This window comes from Phodopus roborovskii, unplaced genomic scaffold (genome assembly GCF_943737965.1).
Source record: "Phodopus roborovskii unplaced genomic scaffold, PHOROB, whole genome shotgun sequence".
NCBI classification, from domain to species: Eukaryota; Metazoa; Chordata; class Mammalia; order Rodentia; family Cricetidae; genus Phodopus; species Phodopus roborovskii.
In genome coordinates, this window is record NW_026126409.1 from 14,657,938 (window position 1) to 14,684,100 (window position 26,163).

Below are 26,163 nucleotides of genomic sequence, written 5' to 3' on the forward strand. Positions count from 1 at the left end.
ATTGCCCATAGTATCTTATATAATGCTGGAACAACACTGGAATAACTGAGACTTAGTACAGTTTGGAGTCCACAGAAACCCCAGGCAAAACAAAGAGCACTGTTGGACAGCTTGTTTCTGAAGTGAAACTCCTTTTGGTGCTGGACAGATCTGCCATCCTCACCTTATCTGTCAAGCAGATGGCATGTATAATTGGTCTGAAACCTAACTTCCTGGCATACTGTGTCTACTGCTACTAACTAATGGAGAAAGAGCCATTTTACTAACACCAATATCTACCTTCATCCTATCTCCAGCATGTCACAGAGTTTCATAGTAGGTCTAGTGTGATGGTTTGAAAGAAAATGGCCCTCTTAGAGAGAGGCACTATTAGGAAGTGCCTGGCCTTATTGGAGGAAGTGTGTCACTGCTGGGGGGAGGGCAGGCTTTGAGCTCTCCTTTGCTCAAGCTATTCTCATTGTGACACACAGTTGCTTCTGCTGCTTGAGAATCAAGATATGAAACTCACAGCTCCTTCTCCAGTACCGTGTCTGCCTGTACACCATCACGTCCTGCCATGGCAAATAATGGACTAATCCTCTGAAACTGTAACCCTGTCTCAATTAAATGTTCTCCTTTATAATAGTTGTCTTGATCATGGTGTCTCTTCAAAGCACTTGAAACTCTAAGATAGCAACCTGCCCATTCATAGCTGTCAAAGATAAGAAAAACTAACCACAACCCGCTCGTTACATCTTTCATCCCATGGCATTTCAGATATTATTTCTATTGTGTCTCTAGCAAAATAATTCTAAAATGTTTCTAGATATTCTTTATAAGTCTAGTTTGCTGAAACCATTAGCAAAGGGTCACATCTAACCCCAGCATCAATGCAGGCTCTTTATAGAACTGGAATCAAGATGCTGGGTGTCCAGGCTAATTTTATGCCAATTTGCCACAAGCTAGAATCATTTGGGAAAAGGGACTCCTGAGTGTCAGAAGCTTTACCTGTAGCCAGGCCTGTAGTGTGTTTTCTTAATAAGTGATTGATGTGGGAGAGCCCAGGCCACTACAGGTGGTGGTACTACCCTTGGGCGGGTGGTCCTGCGGCATATAAGAAATCAGATTGGGTAATCCACTTGGAGCAAACCTGTAAACTGCATTCCTCCTTGCTCTCTACATCAACTCCTGCTTCCAGGTTCCTGTCCTGTCTTCCCTCAATGATGGACTGTGATATTCAACTATTAGTTGAAATGAACCCCTTCCTGCAAACCGTGTATGATTGTGGTGTTATAATGGAACAAAAGTAACCCTAACCATGACACTGTGCATGAATATTGAGATGCATAAAGGATGGGGTAGGATAGCACAGATCCCTGAGAGTGGAACTTGTCTATGTGGAAAATCCAGAGAAGCTTATGGGCTTTTCATATTTCTCGGCACTGTTTATCAACTCCAGCCAGGTTTGTTCTTTGAGGTGTTGCTTCTCACTCTGTCAGTGACCACATTCACAATAACACACCTGCTGCTCTTCAGCTTCCTATAGAATGCCTGGTACTTTGGGTACTTCCTGTCTTCCTGTGTCCTTCCTAATGCAGTGAATTCTTTCTCAAAGCCACAGAGTCTAGTATTCCTACTTTGCCTTTGTCAAGAGGCAATCTCTCTTTGACACGAGGCCATGGTATTACATAGACTGTTTTCTGAATTTAAAAATATGTGTATTTTAATTTGGAGGAAAAAAATATATCTTCACCAAATGTCATGACTGATACACAAAACAATCAAAGTCTTTGAGACACAACGGGGCTGGTGCACAACATAAACTCACAGACTCTGTGGCCGCATGCCCAGGGCCTGCACGGGTCTGCACCAGATGGGGTCCTAGAGCTGAAAGGAGAAGTGGACACATGACACCATCGCTAACCCAGAGTTATCTCCAGTTGATAACCACTTGCGAATGAAAACTTGAGTTTTCTCCAAGGAGTCTCACTGGGGAAACAAACCATTCTTAAGGGTAGGCCACATACACAGCGATAGATGGCCAAATGAACTCAATGGCGTCATTGGAGGTTCTGAATCTCATAATGTTCAGATGGGGCTTTTGGTTTCCTCTCATGTCCTTTGTGTATATACTATAGCTTCTGGTTTTATGTTTTTATGGGATTCCTGTTTGTGCTAACATGGGCTCCTCTGCCTCTAACTGTGTTTCTTGTGTGTTTTCCTTGGCTCTGCCTTGTTTGGGTGTTTTGTCCTACTCTGACTTATTTGTTTTATCTTATTTTGTTTTTAGAAGCCTGTTTGTTTTCTACAAGAAACAGGAAGGGTATGAGTCAGGTTGGGAGGGGAGGAGGAACTTATAAGGGAGATAAGAAGCAGAATATATTGTATAGCAAGTACTTTTAATTAAAAAGCATACACTCAATGCCATGATTGATACTGTGTTGTAGAATAATCTCTTTGTACACTGTGAAGACGTGTCACTCTCTTTGGTTTAGTAAAAAGCTAAATGGCTGGCAGGGTTTCCAGACACTGAGGAGGCTGGGAGAAGAAGGTGGAGCTGCTTGGAGAATGACAGCAGAAGCAAAGCAAGCAGGATGGGCAGCAAGGGGATGAGGTAATGAAGCCATGAGACAGAAAGTAAATTAATAGAAGCGGGTTACTTTAAAGTATAAGAGATGGTCATAATTAATATTAAGTTTACATGTCATGATTGGAAAGCTGAGGGCCCCAATGAAAAAGACTGACTACAATACTGAAATTCCTTTTCCAAATGTGACCACTGAGTTAGCTGCCATGAGGTTGTGTTAGGACTGCAGGTAACTCAAAGACACTCAGCTTGATAGAAATCCAGAGTAATCTCAAGAAACAGATGATGCACTAATTCAAATCCCAAATAACAATCAGGAGATGGGAGAAAAGTAAAAGCCACATTGATAAACAAGAGTACACAAGTGTGTGGAGAGGTCACTGGCCTTGCAGAGCTCAGGTATATGCCCCTCTTTTTTGACATGTGTCCTGGGAGGGAGAGGATTTATTGATACCACAGTTCAGGTCACACCTAGGTTATCTGCCAATGTTTTCTCATGGCTCAGTGTTGGTGGGAGAGTGCAGCTGTCCTCTGCAGCCATCTTTTGAGAATTAACTTACTCCCAGTGGAGGACCAGAAGTCCTTAGGCAGGAGACCCTAGTCTGTAACCACACTGCCTACATTTAAATTTTTGCTACTGGTGAGACATGATTATGGACAAGCTTGTTACTTCTCTAAGCGTTTTTCTCTTCCAGTTAGGAGGGACAAACACTTTGTGTTCTGATGAGAATTCAATAAAATAAAGCTTAAAATTTCCATACTTGTGTTTTCAATAAAGATGGCATTCACAGATATTATCTTGCAGGAGGCATCTATTTATCATGTGGGCTCTGGAACTCTTAACTGTGCTAGGTTTAGGAATGCCTCTGTTGATCCATCTGTCAGAATGCCCCACAGTCTCCCTTGTCCATAGTATAGTTCTGCTCCCTCCTGCTCATAATGTCACACACATATTCCATGGGCTGCACACCTGACATTGTGGTTTCCCCTGGGCCAACATTCTTGTGATAAATTATGGGATCAACCCACCAGGAACCTGTTACTGCTGTACAAGGATATACTCCATTACCATATTAGGCAGATTATGAACTTCAATCCTCAAATCTCAATGGTCACTGTGAAACTATATTTGCCCAGCTGAAAAATCATTACACTAAATTTACTGCCTAGTATTTAACCAGCCTTATGCATGTATGGCTACATGCCAGCTCAATCCTTTCCCAACTGTTCATCTCCCTGCTAAATGTACACTCCTCTGATTTTATTATTTTGTATAAATTTTACCCAACTTCTCATCATCCACATTTTCTTCATTATAACCTGGAGGTTTTCCTCTCTCCTTATGCTCAGTTTAAATTTCTACTGGGCAAATGGACTCACTTCGGAGTCATTTAGCCTCCAAAGGTTTTCAAGGTGGATTGTATCCTATAAGGACCACATTTGTGACAAGGTAGAACCATCTATGAATCATGTGTCTCATCCTATGGGCTTCAAGCCTTAACTTTAGAGCAGAAGGGTCACAGAATAAGTGGGGGCTTATTTGGTATTGTAGGACACAAAGTGAACCTAGGCCATAAGAGATTTAGAAACATAACCGTTTAAACTTCCCAACCTTCCCACACTGCCTAACCTACATGCTTACATACCATGCCACAGCAGCAGATGTGTGTTTGGATCACCCATTTCTACCCCCAACCCTTTGATGATAAATTCCACTAGGTATTTACAGAAGACCTTGTCCCCATCAGCACTGCCATGTGGAGAGGCCTTTTCAATGGCCACTGGGTCCTTAAGAACATTTAAGAAAGCACAGAGAAGGTTGTGGAAGACTAGGGACACTAGAACAAATCTAGAGAATAGGCACTAGAGTAGAGGAGGGTGCTAGAGAAAGATAGGGCAATGAAAATGGAGGGCATTACAAAATAGGTGGAGTAATATAGAGGGGTAGGGCCATGGAAGAAAATGGGGTAATGGAGGGGCAGGATGATGGAGGCAGAGTATGGTGATGGAGGGGCAGGATGATGGAGGCAGGTTGGGTAATGGAGGGGCAGGATAATGGAGGCAGGTGATGATGGATGGAGATTGAGTGATGGACGCATAGGATGATGGAGGGAAGTGGGGTATAGTGGAATAGGATTGCAGAAGGAGGTGGGATGCTAAAAGGTAATAAAAGAAGGTGGGATACTAAAAGGCTAAGGTGATGGAGAAATATGGGGTTCCAGATATAGGTGGGATAATAGAGAGATGGGGTAGTGGAGGGATGAGGTAATGGGAGGATGGAGTGAGGGGGGATTGAAGTAAGGGGTGATATAGGCTACTAGAAAGATGGGATGATTGTGGGGATGGGATGATGACATAGTGGGATATAAGAGGGTTGGGGTGATAGAGGGTGGTAAGGACCTGGAGGGATTCTGAAACTGGAGGTATAAGGTGATGGAGAGAGGTGGAGTACTGGAGAGATGAGGTGACAGAAGAATGGGGTGATAAAGGGAACTGGGATACTGGAGTTATGTCGGGTACTGGAGGTTTGGGGGGAAGTATTGGGGGAAGGTGGGGAGTCAGTGAGAACCAGGAAGTAGGAAGAATGTAAAATACCATGGATACATATGATATTTTAGTGATGACACAGAGATGGGCTGGATCAGCTCTGAGACACTGGCATGTCTGAACTGTACACTCAAAACTTGATTCAGATTTAGGCAGAGAAATCCAGAGGAAACAGCATCCTCCATCCTCCCTTTAAAGTGACCAAAAAGTAGCATAAGAGAAACAAAGCCAAGAGACTGCAGAAGTGTACCACTTTAAACAGCTCACAGCTCTTCCTAGGTTTAGATGACTCATATCTCAACTTCACCACCAAAGTTCTGTAAACTGAATCTGGGTCCTCTGCAGGAGCAGTAAACACTCTTAATCATGGAGCCATTTCTCTAGCCCCTCCTCCACAAGATGGACCATCCAGCACAGTATATAAAATGTGTCCATCCTTTATTTTTCAGAATAGACAAAAAGAGCCAAAAGGGACAGGTAACCATGACAGTGGCCATAATCACTAAAGCTGTCACAGCCTCAACAAACCAGAAGCCCTGTACTTCCTGCACTGTGACTTATTATCAAGATTTATTTGAATTATACCACATGGGAACTTACGAGTAGCTTACCCAGACACCTTGTTTCAGATCCACTCCAGAGACCATTGGCCAAACACTCCCGGACATGGGAGCCCACCAGTGTGTAGCCAGTGTTGCAGGTGAAGATGGCAGTGGCTCCATACACAGTGAGTGTCCCTATCTTGTTACCATTTGGGGGAAAGGACAGGCTTCCACAGGAGATAACTGGAAGAGAAAAACTGTATTAGTCCAAGTCTTGGCTTAAAGCTGAAACCATGGTTATCATAAAGAGCATATGGCAGGGAGGTATGGTCTACTACAGCTTGATAGGTCAGTTGTTTTAGTTGAATTTTCCTCTTCTGTTGTTTTTCACACAAAACCCCAGAAGTTCTAGCATATTCCAAAGCCACCAAGATCCCTACAGTAGCCTATTGCTTTTTCATTCTCACAGATTGATAATCGTTTCTTCAAAATCCACATGGTATACAACATAAGGGCCCATAAGCAAATCTACAAAACATGCTGCCTGCTTTTCTAACCATACCTATCCTAAGAGTGATGTGATTGTGGTGACACTCATATGTTCTTGCCAGGAAAATGAGAAAGTGTCTTCACCAATGGTCAACAGCTCAAAGCAAGCAAGGCAGGTTAAAACCCATCATGTTTGACTTTAATCTAATAACAAGATCACTTTCCTTCCAGTTATTTCTATGACTTGTTTCAATGGTGGTCACTGTGAAATTGCTGACTGCATAGGATAAATGGAACCATCAATACACACATACTATCTTGTGTTGGCACAGGTAGGGCAGCTGGTAAGTCCTAAGTATATTCTTGTTGTCTAAAATATGATGGAGCATAGCTGTGGGGACCCCAAATTAGTCTATTTGGGGAGGTAAATCAATGGTCACCTAGAGTAGAGTGTTAATCACACTCACATGCTTGCACCTCAGATGCATAAATATTTGAGCACAAAACCTACTGAATCTCATGGAAGTTAGAAAAGTTCCCAAACCTTCAAAGATGACTGATCAACAGAGGCTCAGAAGTGTTTAAACAAAAGTGCAAGTCTTAGAGATGATACCCAAGGAGAAATGTTCAGATCACTCGGTAATCTGTGGCCATGCTAGTAAGCTGCCATCCATAGTAAACTGGCAAGAGATGGGAGGAAAATATCATCATGAAGGGACTTCTTTGCTGGGTGAACTTGGCCAATCTCCTAATACTCTCTGGTGTCAGATGGGGCTGAGGACAGTGAAAGTCTATTTGAAGACCATTTAAGAAATTGAGTCAACAGTGTGGATATCATGGTGGCCTGTGTCTTGGTTATTTTTTCTTATTGCTGTGACATAATACTTTATAGAAGAAACTTAAAGGAAAGAGATTTCTTTTAGTTTCAATTTCATGGTGGGAAAGGCACAGTGGTCTAAAGAAGTAGAAACTGCTCCCATGGATATGCCAGGAGCCTGAGGCATCTTGCTCACTTCTCCCAGCCAACAAAAAAGGCAGAAAGGAATGAGAGCCTTCAAGGTTTGACATCCTCCCATCCCCTCTCACTGGGAACCCACTTCCTCCAATAAGGTGTCACCTCCTAAAGGCTACACAGCCTCCCAAATACCTTCACCAGGGGACTCAGTTATCAAACAAGAAGTCCATAAATAACATATAACATTTAAACCAGAACAGCCTTGACCCTAGAAGGCCAGCACACTGATGACTTACTTGAACCCCAGCCAGTAGCTCCAATGATTGACATATGAGAGGACCATGGGTATTTTGACCTCATCATGGGATGAATCCACTAATGGAACTATTGGGAGATGGAAGAGACTATGAAAAGCAAGGTCTTGCTAGAGAGGGGGTACCTCAAAAGGCACTCTTAGGAGAACAGCTTAGTTCCCATCTCCTACTTAGTAAGGTCTCATTACAATTGAGAAACAACAAAGAAATACAACCACCCAAGCCACAGGCCCATTGGAACCTCTGCAACTGTAACCCAATAGAAACTGTCTCTTCTAAATTGATTTTCTCATCAAGGTATGGTAATTCTTTTATACAGCCCCACCCACCATTTCAGACCCTCAGGCTGGAAGACTGCCATGAAGTAAGTATCAGCAGGCCTGGGCTCCTCTATGAGATCCTGTCTCAAATTATTAAAAGAAATAAAATCATTTAAAAACCATTTGGGGGGAGGGGTATTTGTCATAAGATAACAAATCTAACACAGAATCTTTCAGATAACCAGGGGAAGCAAACCTGTATGAAGGTACCATTAAAATACCCTCTCCCTAGTTAAGCTTCTCTCAGTCCAAGGTGTGGATCCCATTCACTTTCAAGTGAACAGGCAGACATGCATGCTAGATATATCTATAGGAGTCACTCGCCAGAAATTGGGAGTCTACATCTTGCTGAGAAAGCCTTCACGTTCCTTGTATCTGAGACTGCTAAGCGAAACCTTCACAGCAGCAAGTGTGAGCTTTCAATAATTTGCTAGCATGTACCATACCAAATGTCAATGGATTCAAGAGGGATTTAGGTTTTTATAATTTGCTGTGAACTTTTCTCTAAGCCTTTTCCCAAACACAGTGTGAACCCTACCTTGAACTGTGATATTTAGCAATTCATGTTGAAACTTCAGTGCTTATCACAAATGTGTTCAATGACAAGGCTGGACCAGTTTCCTAGCTGAGAGTTCTGCATCCCTTTAGCACTAGGGCAGGGAGGAAACTTACATTGGATTCTATCCTCTCAGCCTTGGTTCACACACCCTGGTGAGGAAACCATTTAAAGTCTGTCCTCTAATGAGGTTCATTAGATCAAAAGGAACTAAAGGAGCAACAATTGAGCTTCTGTGAAGCTGGATAATGGGATTCTGAGCTGAGAGTTTCCTTTGGATGCAAGCCCTACTCATTAGTGAGCATGGCAGAGCAACTTGGAAAAGCATAATTGGGAGAGCCCATCATCGCTAAAAATAATCATACCACAAAATGAGAAGGCCTATCTCCATGCTAGTCTCCAAAAATGGATTCATTAGCTTTATCTTTATCCCTACCACTGAAAACATGTCCACACCCACAATCCACAGCATTCTCAGAACTCATGAGGTTTCTCTGCATGGCTCAGGTGATAATCTGAGGGCTCTCAGAAAACACTCTGTGAGCACTGTCTGTGAGTGCTGTCTTTCTACTACAGCCTTGGATGACAAGCTGATCTCCACACCCCACAGGCAAGCTTCCTTTTCCTCTCCACTAGAATTCACAGGGAAATCTACTTTGAAAGAGGAGCTTGATGACATGTGTTTTCTCATCCCATGAGGCCAGTACTCCTGTCAGCAGTGTGAATACTTATAAGCATGCTTTCCACTGATGGTTCCATTATCTTGTAGCTCACAGTGACTGAACAGTCAATAGCAGTGCATTCTGCTCTATGTGCTGTATGTGAGAAGAGGCAGGTCATACTCAGAGACACAGAGATAGCTGCTTGTAAACACATGAAGGTATGATGCTGGACCACAGCCATGGCCATTCCATGAGGTCTAGTGCCCCACAGCTATGATCTGTCACAGTGTTAAGTCTGAAAGCCTCACCCAAAATGAGGTTGCTCAAGATGAAGTTTGCTGCCCCTGCAGCAGGGAGCAGACACTAGAGCTACTTATGTGTCTCTCAAGTTTAAGGCTATGATGTACAATGTCTACTCTAAGAATAGATGGAGTAACCGTGCCACTCACGCAGAAAGGTGGGATGCCTGTGCTTAGTTCTGTGGATGGGCCTGTGCCATGTGTTTAGCCATCAGTGCACACATGTCCCTGGTTAGCACTGTGAACTCATGGAAGCCATGCTGCACCTCAGCTTGGCCAAAGTCAGTCTTCAGAGAACTCTTAATAAGTAGTTAAGAACTGGGGGCAGTCTAGACATGGGTGGATTTCCTCTACACATTTTAAAATATCTACTTTGGCTTTTTGTGTATATTTTAAAATGTAAAGACCTCTGTTTCATGGATCTCCATAATAAAATGTTTCTTACTTTTAAATATAAACAATGGGCAATGTGAGAAAAGAATGCTGGCTCCTCTGTTGTTTGGCTATCATGCCCATGCTGAGAGCTACAAGACTACAGAGAACTCCAGTGGCAAGATCTCCTATACTGTAGAGACCTGGATGCTCTGAGAACTTAGAACTTGGAGTTCCTACTTGGAGTAGGAACATGAACCCCCAGAAACTTGAGAATCTGTGGTGCCGTGGTGCTTGGGGGTGCCGAGGGTCTGTTCTCTCTCCTGGGTTAAGTGACCAGAAAACCCAATAAACTCATCATCCTGCCTCCTGAGCAGACACATAATGGAAAATAGTAGGTTCCCTTCACATCTCATGGCCTGGCCATTCTGAGATAAGCCACAGGTAACTGAAGCCTTATAAATTACAGTTCCATTGCTCCACCAATGGTTTCCATGACAACACATTAGAAGGTGCTGTTGATTCAATCCCACACCATATGGAAAACAACTGTTTCTTCCATAGGGAAGCAGCCACAGCCTGGCAAACTGGGCTTAGCAAAATGTGTCATTGTAAGTATTTTTAATGAAGAATTTAAATAGTGTTTGAACTTCCTAGGGTTTTCATGCATCCATTTAAAAATAAAATAAAATAAAGTATATTATTATCAGCATTGCACTTGTAATATGAGGGTATATGTGGGTAAAATAGAGACCAGGGGAAATAAAGAGAATTTAAGTTACAATAAACTGAAACGTCACAAGAAGTGATGAACTAACAGATTCATCGATTTCTGTAAATTCCAGAAAATGAACATCATGAGGTCCTAATGTTTTTTTTCATTCCCTTCACTTTTGGAGGGGTTAATGTTAGGTGGCCTATAGTCCTTCTCATCAGCTGATTTATTCCATTTGTCCTGAGGTCTTAGACTGGCTTTTAAAAGAGGTTGTCAGACTTAATTCCCAAAAACTGTTATAAAGAAAAGCAATGTTAGATACTGAATTAAAGCTTTCTGTTGACAATAGGCCAGAGACACAGACACCCATGAGAACACAAGCACTCAAAAGTAGAAGGAAAACTGGAGACAAAAATTACAGGAGGGTGTTCATTTCTGTTTCCGCATCTCTGTCCCCTGCTCTATGTCCGAAATGCAATTCCTGGACCTTTGAACACTATGCTCATCATGAAAGCCCAAGACTCCAAGAGTCCCCAGTATCCCCTCAGAGTTCACAGACATCCCTATATTCATCAGCTAGTCTTTTTTTTATCTTGCCATAAAAACTGCATACTTCGAGAGGTTCAGACCGGGCCTAGAGGAGCCAGCCAAACCCATGCAACCATGTCACAAGGAGACTAAAAAAGAGCTACCATTGTGCTTGAAAACAAATTCCTATTGTTTATGAAAACATGCTATTTATATTAGTGTGGAAGGGACTTGTTTACATAAATGAATATGTATTTATGTCTCCTCTGTTTGCATTAGAATTGTTAAATGTTTTAGAAGAATTGGCAGCTTCAATTTATAAAACAGGAAAGGATAAACTTCAGGAAATCCTCAAGTTTTCTTCCTGAACACAGACTCCCTATGCAGTCTCTGGTGCATTTTCAGACAGAGCTGTGGTCACTTGATGAGCCAGGTTCATCTTTGGTTATGAGGGTGAGATTGGCAGGGTGAGGTTCTCCTGGTGAGTGGAGCCCTTAAAGAGGCTACATGGCTCCTGCCTTCTGAGAAATGGAAACTATTAAGCTGGAGAGGATGAAGGGCACATGTTAGCACCTGAGAGTGGATCTCATTACTGAGACTATAAATTGAGACTCAGTTGGAATTCCAAGGACACGTGTTCTGCCTCTGAGTCTGAACAGACAGCTGGGCTTGACCCCTCAGCCTCAGGTACAGAAGGGGGACTCCAGTAGCACCATGAAGGTAGTTCTGTGAGGCCCCAGGCAGAGGAAAGACCCTACAGCTCCATGCTAAACTTGTGAGTCCATCCCATGTCACATGTAGAACAAGTAGGCACACTCAATGTCAGACAGACACTCTGGGATCATCTAATGGCACATAAAGAACTCAAGGGCCCATCTAATGTCACATACAGAACCTGTGGGCTCATCTGGTGCCATTCTGAGACCCTCTAGGCCCATTCAATGTCACATGCAGAATCTGTGAGCCCATCCCATGTCACATGCTTACAGAACCCATGGGCCCATTCCATGTCAGATACATCTGTGTCACATGGACCTACTACATTTAGGATGACAGTGGCATCCTATGACTATGGAAAGAATGAGGCAGGACTATGGCTGGGGAAATTAACTGTGAGCTCCAGGCCAGACATTGGCCACCTAAATGAAAATGCCATCAGAGCCACCAGGAGCCATCACAGCCAAACTGAAAGTGGCTTTGGGATTCAGGGCATTTAGGAGTTGGATGTCTTGTGCCACCATTATGCCTTACTTATCTTGGGGTTTCTAGGAGGAGCTTGTATTACATGAAGGATTTGCATTTGCTTTATTAAAAGTTTAATTAAAGTTATTATGTAAAGCAGTTAACCACACATTCTTTTGTTTTCTTTCCTTTTTATTCTGCTTCCATTCTTCCTAAGTTGTGTATTGCATAAATCTCACACAGGCCAACTGCTTGTTTCAATGGCTGATAATTTCCTGTGAACAATCAGTAAAGATTGGCTATCAGAGATGTGCAAACCAGAAAGTGCTTTGAACAATGTCAGCTCTGTCTTACTTTCCTATTTATTCATATTTAACTGCTCATCATGTAACGGAGAGTATAATATCCTCCCCTTTCAAGACAACAATTGCAGAGGACAGATATCTTCAGCATAAGTACTGTTCCTCCAAGATCCTAATGAGATGTTTGTCATAGCATTCCCAAAGAAGAATAGTCCGCTCTATTCTAACTTCTGAAGTTTATAAAATGCTATTTAATAAAGAAACACACTGTCAGATCTTTGATCCTGCAGTACCTGTCTGAGCTTGCCATGCTCACTTGCAGGCTCTACTTTAGTCAGCAGGACTCTGATGGTGTCTTCCCAGGTGAACCCAGTGATGCTGTGACCTGGAGTTCTGCACCCTCTGTTTGTGGGAGGGTTTGCTTCACTCACCTTTGCATCTGGGTCTGCCTTCCTCTGCGTTCCAGGTCCCATTGGCTTGGCATTGCAAGAGCCTCTGACCCTGCAAGAAGTAGCCAGGGCTGCAGCTGAGGAGAACTTGAGCTCCATATTCATTCAGTGACCCTGAAACCAACCTCCACAGCACGTGCTCTGACAGCTGGCCTTCGATGCTAGGGCAGGGAACCGCTGTGAGAGAGACACCTTAGCGTCAGTATGGTTTCCTGACAGCTCTTGTCCTAGCTAAGTCCAAAAGGTAGGGCCTGTGGGTGGTGTGTGGAAATCATTGTGGTGTGTGACCTGCACACACTAAATTCTTGTTTCAGGGCTACTGTTTCCCACATGAGCATACGGGAGGCACCCCAATCCCAGCCTGTAAGCTACTGTTTTATTACAGATGTGAAGGGGATCTTGCAATCAGACTGAGATATAACAGTAGGAAATCATTCCTTTTCTGGGCAACACATACATGCACACACATGCACTCATTCACACATGGGTATATGAGGACATACATGCAGTCACACCTGTACACACATGTACACACATGTGCAAAAGCACACACATATTCAAATGTATGTACATGCCAATATACATGAACAATGTATACATGTGAATATATACACATACTATAGCTAAATATTACCAGGTTTATAAGCACACAAAAATAGGCACACTGCATTACCACTGTAGAAAAACATATTATTGCAATATAAGGGAAAGACCATGGTTCAAGGCTAAGAAGACAGACACTCCTGAGTACAGAGCCATGGAAACAGTTGTAGTAAAAGTACTCTAGGCCAGTAGACCCAGGACAGTAGACTACAGAGAACTTACACATAGAATGAAATATATGCAATATTTGGAGACTATGAGTATAGGGTTGTTTATAAAATGTATTATAGGATTTTAAATGAGTTTCACAAATGAAAAGCAAGAACCAACCAGGCATGGTGGCCCACACCTTTAATCCCAGCACTATAGAGTCAGAGACAGACAGATCTCTGTTAGTTTAAAGGCAACCCAGTCTACAAAGAGTTCCAAGGCAGCCAGGACTGTAGACTGAAACCCTGTCTCAAAAAAAACATAGCATTAATCACAAAGGTTCCTTTGTTGAAATTTGTCACCATCAGCTGGTTACCAGTTCAACTTATGGGGCCAGGTTGATCAGCCTTGAGTCCAAAAGCAATAGCTTTAGTTTTTCTAGGGTAACAATAATAAATGCATTTTGCTTTTAAGTTTGGTTCATATCCATTATAACTGAATCTGCTCTGTGAAATGTCACAAAATCTCTCTTCCCTATGGCAACTTCTAGTTCTACCTTAAAATTAACTACCAAGAATAGGTATTTAATTTAAGAGTAAAAACAATGAGGGTAAAATATATGAAGGAATATTTGGTAAATTAAAAGCAATTCTTAAGGTTACATATATCTCTTAGATATTTTCGGATGTGGCAACTATTCTACATGACCATGGATGTAGAGATGGTTTGCTCAATGGTATAAATTATGTCTTTCTGCACCTAGGATATGTTTAGTCTTTTAGCCAAGATAGCCATCTCCATAAAGCCTTCAGTCATATGAGCCTGGACCCATCTGGGAATGTGACAAAAGGCTTTCTCTTTGGACAGTGTGTGCTTCTGGAACTAACTCCTATATTCTAACCAAATGATTTATCCTTCACAAGCTCTGCTTTTGCTCAGAGTGCAAAGGGAGTTTTTCTCTGGCTAATTCCATCCTCAGTAGCAATTCCACAGGTCCATGGTTGCCTTGCTTCTTCAAGAACACACTATTTGGTTTGCTTTTTAATTGTCTTCTAGTTTGTTTTTGTCTCTGTCCCTCTGCTTGGCAATAAGCTGCCTTCTTCTTCTTCTTTTTTTTCCTGTAACCACTATGTCTTTTCATAATTTTCCAGCCACACTTAGCTACAGTTGTTTGAGTGTGCATGTACGCAATGCGCATAGTGTGCAAAGGAACTTGTCAGGAAAATATGATGGCAAAGACATCAACCAAACCATACATGTGAAAACTGAAGACATGCCTCTCCTATCCCAGAGGCAATTCCCAGTGAAACCACAGACATACGTGAACAGCATCTTATGTATATGTAGTCAAATTCAATCTATAAATACTGCATGGAATCTATCAATAATGATTCTTAGTGATGAATACATAAAACAGTTAAACAGCATACTGTAAAGAGTTATGTGAATGGCCTCTGTGGTCAAGAGTCACCTAAATACTAACAGTGGGTCACAAGCAAATGGGAAGGATCTCCTGAAGAAAACGGAAGACTGACATGGGCATAAACAACAAAGTCTATCTTGTTTTCTGTTTGCTGAAGAAAGAACATGTTTTCAGAAAGTGGTTCCCACTGTTTCATGTTTTCAAAGCTGATCTTGTAGGAAAGACTATGCAAAACATGAATCACTCCATTATATCTGAATGACCCATGGCATACTTGGGTGGTGAGACCCTCTGTGACACAGCCTAAGTGGTAAGAAGAAAAGCCCCTTGTGTAATGGTGAAGGAGGTGCCCTCTGTGAGTATGCCTACATCTAATGTGCATTCCTGCAAGAAGGCACTGTTTTCACATACATGGTTACTATGTGAGATGACAAGAACAACTCTTCTATGTGGACCCCAAATGCCATGAATATGCATGAATACACAACATAAAAATAATTTAAGTGAATAATTCCAAATTGATCTCCAGAAGACATCCTTGCTCATAAACACAATACTTCATAATGTTTACTTAAGGGCCATGCTTTCTGGTTCTGAGTAACTGCTCATGAAGTTTTTGTACACTGTCACCATGGGAACACACAAGGCCACCCCTGCTCAGCAAGCCTCTCTATCAGCCATACCTCAGTAGAATCTTAGGAAAGTAAAGGTGAAAGGACAGAAAGTGTAGGGTAGAGGTGGAAGACATAGATGTCTGCTCTGAGTATGACAACAGAGTTGTGACACATAGAATTGAGTGTTTACTAAGATTTTTATTCCTAATATTGGGTCAAACAGAGTTGGGCAGAACTGAGAAACCTGTAGGAGAGTGAAACTAATGAAGCTCATGAAATTTATGAAAAGTTAGAACAAGAGAGTGAGAATACTCTGAAATAAAGAATGCCCATCTGCTGACAGCCTTGGGATTGAGGGAGGTGAATAGGGGCTGTAGTGCCCGAGTCTTAGGTTACCCAAGTGGACACATGGAAACCTGTATCTCACTGAAGGCTTACTACCAGAAGCACATGAAGTCACCATGTGCTGTGGTCTCGAGATTGCATGCCTTCCTCTGAAAGAAATGTCATAGAGTAGCTTTCCACGTTCTATTGTCACCTGAATATCCAGATGGATACTTCAGAGGATAGCTGCTGGCAGTGTGTATGTCACTGCTTTTAAACAGAGCACCAGAATGCTCTTGTGTCTGTGATTGACTCTGAAATCATAATCTAAGCCGAACCTCACTGAGATGAGAAAGAAGTATGATCATTATCATCAACACCATTAACACAATGATTGTCATCATCATGGTCACCATTATCCTCATCATCACTACCACCACCATCATCATCACCACCATCATCACCACTACCATCATCATCAACACCACTACCACCATCATTGTCACCACCACCACCATCACCATGACCACCACCATCAACAACACCAATCATCATCACTGTATTATTTACATTTCACAAACAAGAAAGCCCAGGCTCAGTCAATCCAGGCAAGAATTTCCTCTTGTGTAGGATCTCCCATTGAATCTCTCTGATCTGTATTTTCCTTGGCACGCAAAAAACAAAATCCATTTCACTAGTTACTAAAAATAGACAAACAGTAGGCAAGACCTTCAGGAGTTCATCATGGAGGATACAAATACCACAACAAATATCAAATAAATAGCAAGGTCTTTGAAGGAAGAGGCAAATATTATATTTAAGAAATATAGGAAAACAAGTGTATGTTATCTTGAATTTACTCACTCCATACTTTTGACAATTAAGAGAGTATCTTTATGGTTGAGTCTATAGTAATTAAATATGCTACAATTGCTGGTTTGTTCCAGTTTACCCACAAACCTGACATTCCTTCTGTTTGTACTTTTGCAAAAATATAGGATCCTTTCTACCACTTATATAAACAACCACTATGGGGTCATTTTCCCCCTTTCAACTAAGGGAGCATCTGCAGAGGCACATCCCAAGAGTCTCAATATGGTAAATGACAAGCACTATTTACATGATTGACACAATGTTTGTACCAAAACCTAATTTTACCTCTCAAATCAAAGAGTGGAAATCACAAATAATGAGTATTTTCTATACAACAGACACATTTTCCCAACTGCTGAATGTCAAACACTTTTCTGACTTTAAAATTCTTTGCTTTCATTTTTGTAAGGTTGTGTGTATGTGTGTGTGCCTGGAGTTATAGGTGGTTGTGAGTCCAACAACATGGGTGAGGATAACTGGATTTGGGTCCCCTGAAAGAGCAGTGTGGGTTCTTAACTTCTAAGCTATCTCTCCAGGCCTTGGCTGTCAATTTTGTGTAGAGAGATTCTCGTTTCTTGAACAGGGGCAAAGCAGCAGGGCCAGCTGTTCCTCCCTGGGAGACATTCATGCTATGGTGAGGCCATCACCATGGATATAAAGTGTTCTCTCTGGAAGTTATGGCCCTCACCATCAATCTCCCACATTTGTTTAATCAGCCCCTAAGTGTGGAATATAATTGTCTCTTTTTTTTTTTAACAGTTTCCCTGGCTCCTACTCACGTGGGTATTTCTTATTACCACGTTTAGTTGGAGCACATTGAATTAGATTTGTAAAATTATGAAGAGATGCCTTTGGAGTGATACAATTGGATCATCCCCTTCTTCATATTCAAAGCTGAGGTGGGGCCTTTCAGGCCGCAAGTAGCCTGTACTGATGGAAATGACAGAAATGGGCTGAGCCTTGGAGCCTCAGAAACCTAGACAGCCAGACTATGAACTCAGCAAACAGTGAATTGATTGGAGTTAGGGCTGCCCATTTAAATTCTGTATCTCACAGTTCGTCTAGGCAATTCTCAGAAAGAACATTTCTACAGGAATGGTGGATATATGTTTGGGAGGCAACACCTTCTCTGTGTCTTTTAGAGTATTTGTGTTTTATGAGGAGCCCCTGGCACGTGGACCTTGTTCGGTGATTATGTGTCTGATATGCAATTCCAGGCTGCCCCTGTTGGGTCCAGGCTTGGTTTTGTTGTCTCCCAAGTTTGGTTGCTTTCAGATAGGATTTGTGAAGTTGGTAGGTCAGCCCTTCAGGCGTCAGAGTGGGGAAATTGTGGGGGATTCCAATAGGTGATAAGCAAGACCTTGAGCCTATTAGTGGAGAGTCACAGGCTATGATTTTCTTTTTACTCATTGTCAATCTACTTTATAACAGATTCAAATTTAAATGTCTGGAACATAATTCCTGAGATCAGCTGTTCACACAGACATTAAATAAATGCCTGTTTTTGTTGTTTGTTTAAAAAAAAAAACATTGGTTTTGCTGCTACTAACCAATGTCTGCTCCAGGTCAAACACCAGTAACTGAGTCTAAAGTAGCCTGTAGTCTGTCTGGGTGAGCATGGCAGAGGCACCCTTGGTCTCAGTTCCAGAGTATTCATGCTATTAATATTACAAAATACTCTAGAAGGACCCTCAGGATGTTCTTGTCCCCAGAGGAGCCCTAGGGCCCTAGAGGCCTAGCTGCTTCTTCTTTTTCTCGGAGCACAGTATTAGATGGTTGGTGAAAAGAATTAATTGGGAATGGGGTGGGGCATTGCCATGTTCTGTCTGGTTGCTGTTGGGTTCTGACTTTCCTCAGAGACCTTATGCTTCTCTGTCTCCTGTTTGAAAATGACAGGTAAGCCCATGATCATGGGGCAGGTGCTGTCTGATGTACAGAGGGGTCCTTCAGTCTATACAGACATACATACATATACATATACATATATATATATGTTTGATAATTTATAGTAAAAGGGAAAGAGGAGGTGATGAGTGAATAAATGATCCAGTGAATGCACATATTTAGTACAAATGGCTGAAAAAGACTGGTTCATTATTGTATGTGTGTTTTCTGTGTGCCCCGTTCACTGTGTGTGTAGTTGCCATTGGAGTCCAGAAGAGGGTGTCAGATCCCATGCAGATGGAGTAACATACTGCTGTGAGCCTACAGGTATGAGTTCGCCTTGCTCTCCTGTCCATTTAATCATGAAACATTTTGATGGTTTTCTGGGTGTTGTGGTGTACACCTTTAATCAGTGTTCAAAAAAAGGCAGATATCTCTTTATGTGTTTAAGGCCAGTGTGGTCTACATAGTGAGTTCCAGGCTGGCTGGGGCTGTATAAGTGAAAGCCTATCTCAAAAAACAAAGAAAAAAATGTCTAGTGCTTTTCACATAGTAGGTCTACATAAGTGATTAATAATTAATGTGATTCATGAAGAGTGTCAACTGAAAAACGTGCCCACAAACTGGCATTGCAGATAAGATAAGTATTTTAAGAGGTGGTTGGCTTTAATGCCTTCACTCCCTTTGCACAGAGCAAATCCACCCATCATTCTATCAGACTACTGGCCCTGACTGGTTGTATTGTGGCACCAGCATGAATCTTATCTTCATATCCAGTCTAGGGAAATAATTAAGATGGAAAGAAATGAGACTCAGAGATGTGCCTAGGAGATCTGTACAGTTTCAGGGAGATGCGGATAGAAACTGTTCATTCCAGCCTTCATCCAAGCCATCCTCGGGGTGGAACATAGTGAAGATAACTTACTGTGCATTGCTAGTGTCTATCACATCTAAAGCCTTTCTCTTTTACTTACTTTATTTTCTTTGAAAATTTATTTATTTTTATTGTATGTATATGAGTGCTTTGCCTACATGTGCCGGTACTACATACGTGCAGTGCTTGAAAAAGATCAGAAGGCATTGCATCCCCTTGAACTGGAGTGTTGTATGATGTGTGCTTCTTTGTGGGTAATGGATTTAAACCTGATATTCTGGAAGAGCAGCCAGTGCCTTCTCTTAACTTCCATGCCATTTCTCCAGCCCATGCTTGTTTTACTTTTGGGACAGGGTCTTATTATGAAGCCAAAGTGGGCCTTTAATTCAGAGACCTGTCTGTCTCTACCTCCTAAGAACTGGGATTAAGTCCACACCTGGTGGACATGTTTCTTATCACCTGTTATTTCATCTATCAATTCTGCAATTTACTACAATTGTTAAGGAAACTTAAAAACTTCTTCAGCTCCACTCAGACACAATGAAGTTAGCTTGGGAAATTATATGACAGTATATATATATATATATATATATATATATATATGTGTGTGTGTGTGTGTGTGTGTGTGTGTGTGTGTGTGTGTGTGTACACATGTACATATATACACAATTGTTACCAAAATTTAATACTCATCAATTTTTCTGACTAAGGATAAAGTTTTATGTTTAGTGCATCTGATTTCTTCAGTTGAAATTAAGTTTAGGAAACACCCCTTCCCAACAAAAATTAAAACAAGTTTTCCTAACACTAATCTCTGTTTAGCAGGACATAGTTTAATATTGACTAACTCTGTCCTTTGCTAGTGAAAAGGACACTTTAATCCACACTGTAGCACTGAGCAGTGTGTCACTACATAGATTCTGTATGTCACAGTTGGGATAGTACCTTCATTTCCCATAGGTTTAAGTAACTAGAATATAAAATGATGTCTTCTTTAATGGAAAATAACCAAGAAAATTAGTAGTTTTCAATATCACCTGAGTTAGCTCACAACAGTTTTTATTGTCCTTGCTTTCATTTGCATTTTAAGTCCATGTTCTGTTCATTACTTCCCATAAGCTATGCAAAGAGTTTAAAATTTTAACATGACCAAAATATACAAAAAAGGAGCCAACTAATTATGTAATCAAAATCTAAGGAAACCTTTGTTATTGAAATATCATTAAAGAAATAACATTTTGAATTTCTAAGTTTTAAAATACTGGAAAGGCAGATTAACTCCAAGTCTAATATGTCTGTGACAAAATTCTCATTGTATAAACTATGTTTGCATGTGCATGTGTACACATATGTTTATGTGTCTACAAATATATGCACATGTATGTGGGCATGTGCTTGGAGCTTTTAAGCTTGGCTCCTCAACATGGTTTATCTACTTGTTAAGACTGTTTTACTGGATTTAATATTTTCATGCTTGAATCTTTCTTTACTTCAAATATTATTTTTAATTAAAATATAATTGCATCAATTCCCCCTCCCTCTTGTAAGAATATTACTGTGCACTGAAAACAGCTTTTTAGAAGATTTACTGCACTTTACAAATGAAATTGGTGCTTTGGCAGCCAGTGGTACATATGAAGGGCCCGTGTCATAGACACAAACTGAGCATCACCTCTAATTAAGAACTCAAACATCACATGAGCAATGGAGAGAACTCATGCTGCTTTATGTCTTCGTACTTTACATTGAGCATTGTTGTGCTCCATCTCAGTAGCTTCTGTTCACACCGAAAATGGCTCCAGAATTGGGTTTGGTGGGATAGATTGTTATAGAGTATATAGATTTTCCTGGGCCAACACCCAGGAATACACAGTTCACTTTAAGTGGTTGCAGCTGTCTCTATGGAAGTTGTTTGTGTTGTTAGGATGAAAGGAACCAGGTCCTCACAACACTGGGAGGGGCTGCAGACATTCTGGAAGCTAAATCCATCCCTGTTCCCAGTGAACACAGGTCCTTGTGAAATCTCCAAAGGCATGCAAGTGAACAGAAACACTTACGTTTGCATGTGGGTGGCTTCCCTCTGTTGCTCCACAGGCCATCCTCTTGACACACAGCAGTGGCTTGCTGACTGGCATCCAGCTTGAAGCCTTCGTTACATTCATATGTCACTTTACTGTCCAAGGTGAACTCATTGCCTGTGAATGAGCCATTTCCAGGAGCCTCTGGAATTCCACAGGACACAGCTGAAGAGATAAGGAAGAAAACCATGCTTATTCTTAAAAAACTTCATTAAATTTTACCTTTATTTTTCATCCTAGAGGCAAATTTATTAATTATGTTCTTCAGTTTTGCCAAAACTACACACATTTTTTAGAAATTTAAGGATGCCAAGTGTTCAAGAGAAATGCTGGAAAACTTATCAAAATGGAATTAATTGGTTCTGTGTAAAACACTGCTATCAAAGGGATACTGGAGGTACTGGGTGATAACTCTGGAGTACAGGCTAGTCACAGCTTCATTGATTTCATGTGTGTTCAAGTAATATGCTACCTTGAGTGACTTTGGGCAGGAGAATGAAGGGTTGACCACAACAAGGCTCACAAGAATTAGGCACTGATGCATAGTCACCCATCTCCATTTTGTCTCCACCTTTCCCTGCTCATTTTCTTCAACACATAAGAAGTTCTTTTTAAATAATGCTGTGCTTTTCCTGGCATGTGGTTCTCCTGTTCCTGTGTTGGGCATGTGGTCTCTGTTGTGGAAACAAGGTGTGCAATCTTTAAAAGCTGGGGACTTTCTGGGGGTTCTCATCCTTAAAGTGATTGCATTCTCCTGGGACCCAGGCTAGTTATCATGAGCTAACAAAAGCTTTTGAAAGATCAAGTTAGACTGGGTATGGTGGACATGCCTTTAATCTCAACACTTGGGAAGCAGAGGCAGTGACATGTCTAAGTTCAAGGCCAGCCTGGTCTATAGCGTGAGTTTCAGGACAGCCAAGGCTAAAAAAAGAAATCCTGTCTTGAAAAACAAAACAAAAAACAAGAAAAGAAAAGCAGCTCTTTTAAGTTCACTGGCTTCTTGACTCCACATGTGGTCAGCTTCTCTCAAGCAAGGTCCTACTATGAGGCTTCCAGATGTGTAAGGAACCCTCACTGTTGACACCACACTACTGGAACATTGTGAGCCCATTAGACCTATTTTTTCATAAATTTCTCAGTCTTGGGAAATATAAAGGAGGCTGGTACAAAGGTAAACATATTGCCTAAGGTCACCAGTACGTCTGTCAGCATCAGTGCTAACATCCTCTAAATTACCTGGAAAGCTTAAATTAACTAATAATTATCCTATTACATTGTGATGTCTCCATTCCCTACCATGTGTCTCTATTTCTCTCATATAATCATGTATCTATCCTTCACAACATGTACCATGCCCAGTCTTCACTTCCTTTAAGATTCTTCCTTGGGGCAAGCATGGTGTGAAATGACATCTCTAGCAGGTTAAGTGGGAAAATTGGACAGCCCACAGCTCCTCAGAAAAGCTCCCATAAAAGGGGCTCTTACCCAGGGGCCAAGACAGTCAGGCTAAATGATGGTTCTGTTCAATCTAAAATCTTTCAAATGAAAGTGAACTCTGCTTTGGAAGACTCTGGAGAATCAGCCCTATGTGGTCCTTCCAGTAATGAGCAGCCTGCTCTGAGATTTGAATTACAGTTCCTATCCCTGGGAGAGAGTTCATTAAAGAAGCCTGGGTGAAGGGCATTTCTGACTCTCACAGCCTTTGGTGACTCTTTGCTCTGTTCAACCCATAGGAGTGTATGGCTAAGACTCTGAACTTAAAAAAGCCAGTATCATTTTTCATGTTCAAACCACTAGTTAAGAATATATGACCCTATTCTATTGCCCTTGTGAGAAGACCTACCACTGATTTGGGATTTACTGACATGAATGTCAGGAAAGACCTGTTGGTGAATATCTCAGAATCCTTCGACCATCATCACAGAAATGAGAAAGATCTGGTCCCAAAATTCAGAGGTGTGAAGCATAACCCTGAACAGTCCCAGAGCCAGTATAGATGGAAAGGGTTTTAGATCTCACATTTCTATATATTAACATTTTTATCTTTACCAACATTATATTGGACATCCCCAATAAAGCCCTGGGGCAGTGGAAATGTATTTCCTATACACATTATTTCATTCAACATGTAACACACTGGGACTTAGAATCATTCACTACTGTGCATTTCTTCTGAGGAGCATAGATGACAGTGATATTGTGCTCTTAAATGCATTCTTCTTTTGTTAAGATTTACTTTTATTTTATGTTCACATATGTCTATGTATCATGCATGTACCCAGCAGACATGGAAGCAAGAAGAGGGTGTCAGGTCTCTTGGAACTGGAGTACAGAAGGTTGTGAGCTACCATTGGGTGCAGGAAATCAAACTTGTGTCCTCTGGATGAACAGCCAATGCCCTTAACCACTGAGCCATCTCTCCAGTCTCCCTTACCTGAATTCTTACCACCCATTCAATACAGTGACATTGTTCAGATCTCCAGTAGTGATGCTTCTTGGTTACTGGCCCCAAGATACTACTCCCAGATGCTCATGTTTATTTTCCTGTCTAATATACAGACAGCAGCAGTCCACAAATCAATTGAGTGACAGGTTAAAAATAAGTTTTCAAAGGGCAATTCTAAAACCAAAGTGCAACTGACCATTTTTGCTAACATTCCAGAGGCTCTTTTAGACACCCCCCCCCCATGTCTTAGACTTCCCAAATCTCTTCCTTGAGTAATTAGTAATGAATCACCCTTGGGCTTCAAGCTTAACTGCATCTCATGTATAATTAACATCAACAGAGTGTGAGGCCTAAAAGGAAAGCCACAGCAGGTGAAGAGGGCAAGACAGAAGCTCCTGAGGCTACTGCTGGCCTAATGTCGACAGTGTGAAGCCAGGAATCTGCAAGGGCACAGGCTAGCCTGGGAAATGTCCTCCCCTTTGTTATAAGAATGAAGGCAGTTTGTGAGAGCAAGGACAGATGGGGGGAACCAAGAGTGGGGTTTGAAGAACCCGAATTAAGCAGATGAGTGGTTTGAAATCACCTGCAGTGCTAAAATGGTCAACTATATAGGAGGATAGATTGGAATGCAACTGAGAAGTCATCCAGCTATTCTAAACCTCTTGAAAACATTTAGCACAGGATAATCCAAAGATGGAAGGAAAGAAATCAACAAAAATATATTTAATGTGCCCCTTAGGGTTTCTTACAAATGAGTAACTAAAATGACTCCGGCCTCATCTTGCAGCCTCTAGACATTTGGGTAGGAAGCCCATGGCTGTAACCAGCTGTAACCCACATGAGCTTCACCCCACTACCTGTACAAAGCCAACAAGGAGATATAGGTACCAAAGTTGGAAAGTAATGGTCATTTCTTCCTCAGAATGCCGAGCAAATTTTGGCTCCTGTAAAGGTCTGTCTAAAGAAAGATGGCCAGAGTAATTTAACACACAGGTGTGTACCCTGAGTTCAAGCTCTGAATCCAATATCTCAGGGGCTGTTTCACAGAGCTCTCTGCCTCATAAGCAGTAATAACTCATGCAGTGGGTATGTGTATGGTACTGGTAGATGGCTTCCACGACACAGTGAGATGATCAAACTCTGTAATAGTGATAACCCAGAGGTACATACTGGTGTCACTAAGGCCTAGGGATCTGAAGATATTTATTTCTTGTATTCACAAAAATGACAATAAAAACTCTATTAGACACTAACTAACTAATTAAACAAGTGTAATTGAAGATGGCAATGCACAGGCCCCCTGGAGGTAATGAGTTATGACAGTCACTGTTAGAAACAGCATGGCAGAGACTCAAAACTGAAAAATGTAGAACAGATAGCTCAGAGGGTAAGAGCACCTGGAGCTAAGTATAACCACCTGAGTAGTGTCCTGGTGACTACAGTTGAAGGATGCCTGCAAGATGTCCTCTGACCTTCATACCTATACTATGGCAAACAAACAAGCACACACACACACACACACACACACACACACACACACACACACACACAGACACAGACACAGACAGACAGACTCACACAGACAGACACCCCCCCAACACACACACACATACTCCTAGAATAGAACCTTGGTGCTGTTATCTAACAATTCTACCTCTGAGATTGGATCCAAATGCAGTGACATTCATTGCATACAGTCACTAAAATGTAGAGGCTGCTCAGTTTTTCATTAATGGATGCATGGCTAACAAATCATCTTTTATATTTACTGTGAAGAGTACCCAGCTTTGAGAAGGAAGGGTGTCATGGAACATATCACAACAGAGATTATCCCCAGGGCACCATGGTGAGTGAGGGAGCCAGCAACAAAAGGGAAAAACTGGGTCATTCTGCTAACACACGAACCTGAGTAGAATTTTAGGAGCAGAGAAGAATTTTAATTTCCAGGGTTGGAGTGGGTTATGGAATTGTCCTTCAGTGAGACAGAATTTCTATGTGAAGAAAGCATGCTGGAGTCAGATGCTGGTTGCATGGTGTTATAGATGCATTTAATGCCATTAATCTGGAAGTTTATGCCATGTGTATGTTTCTATGAC

The 26,163-nt window shown here is 41.6% G+C and overlaps 1 protein-coding gene across 1 annotated transcript in view; it reads right to left on the minus strand.

The window, feature by feature from the left end:
• Csmd1 (CUB and Sushi multiple domains 1) overlaps nt 1–26,163 on the minus strand; it is a 1,460,794-nt gene that overhangs the window by 38,027 nt on the left and 1,396,604 nt on the right. The window contains exons 50-52 of the mRNA XM_051182080.1: nt 21,601–21,786; nt 12,781–12,975; nt 5,725–5,898 (exon numbers count right to left, since the gene is read on the minus strand). Of these exons, the coding sequence (XP_051038037.1) occupies nt 5,725–5,898; nt 12,781–12,975; nt 21,601–21,786 (555 nt within the window). The remainder of the gene's footprint in view (nt 1–5,724; nt 5,899–12,780; nt 12,976–21,600; nt 21,787–26,163) is intronic.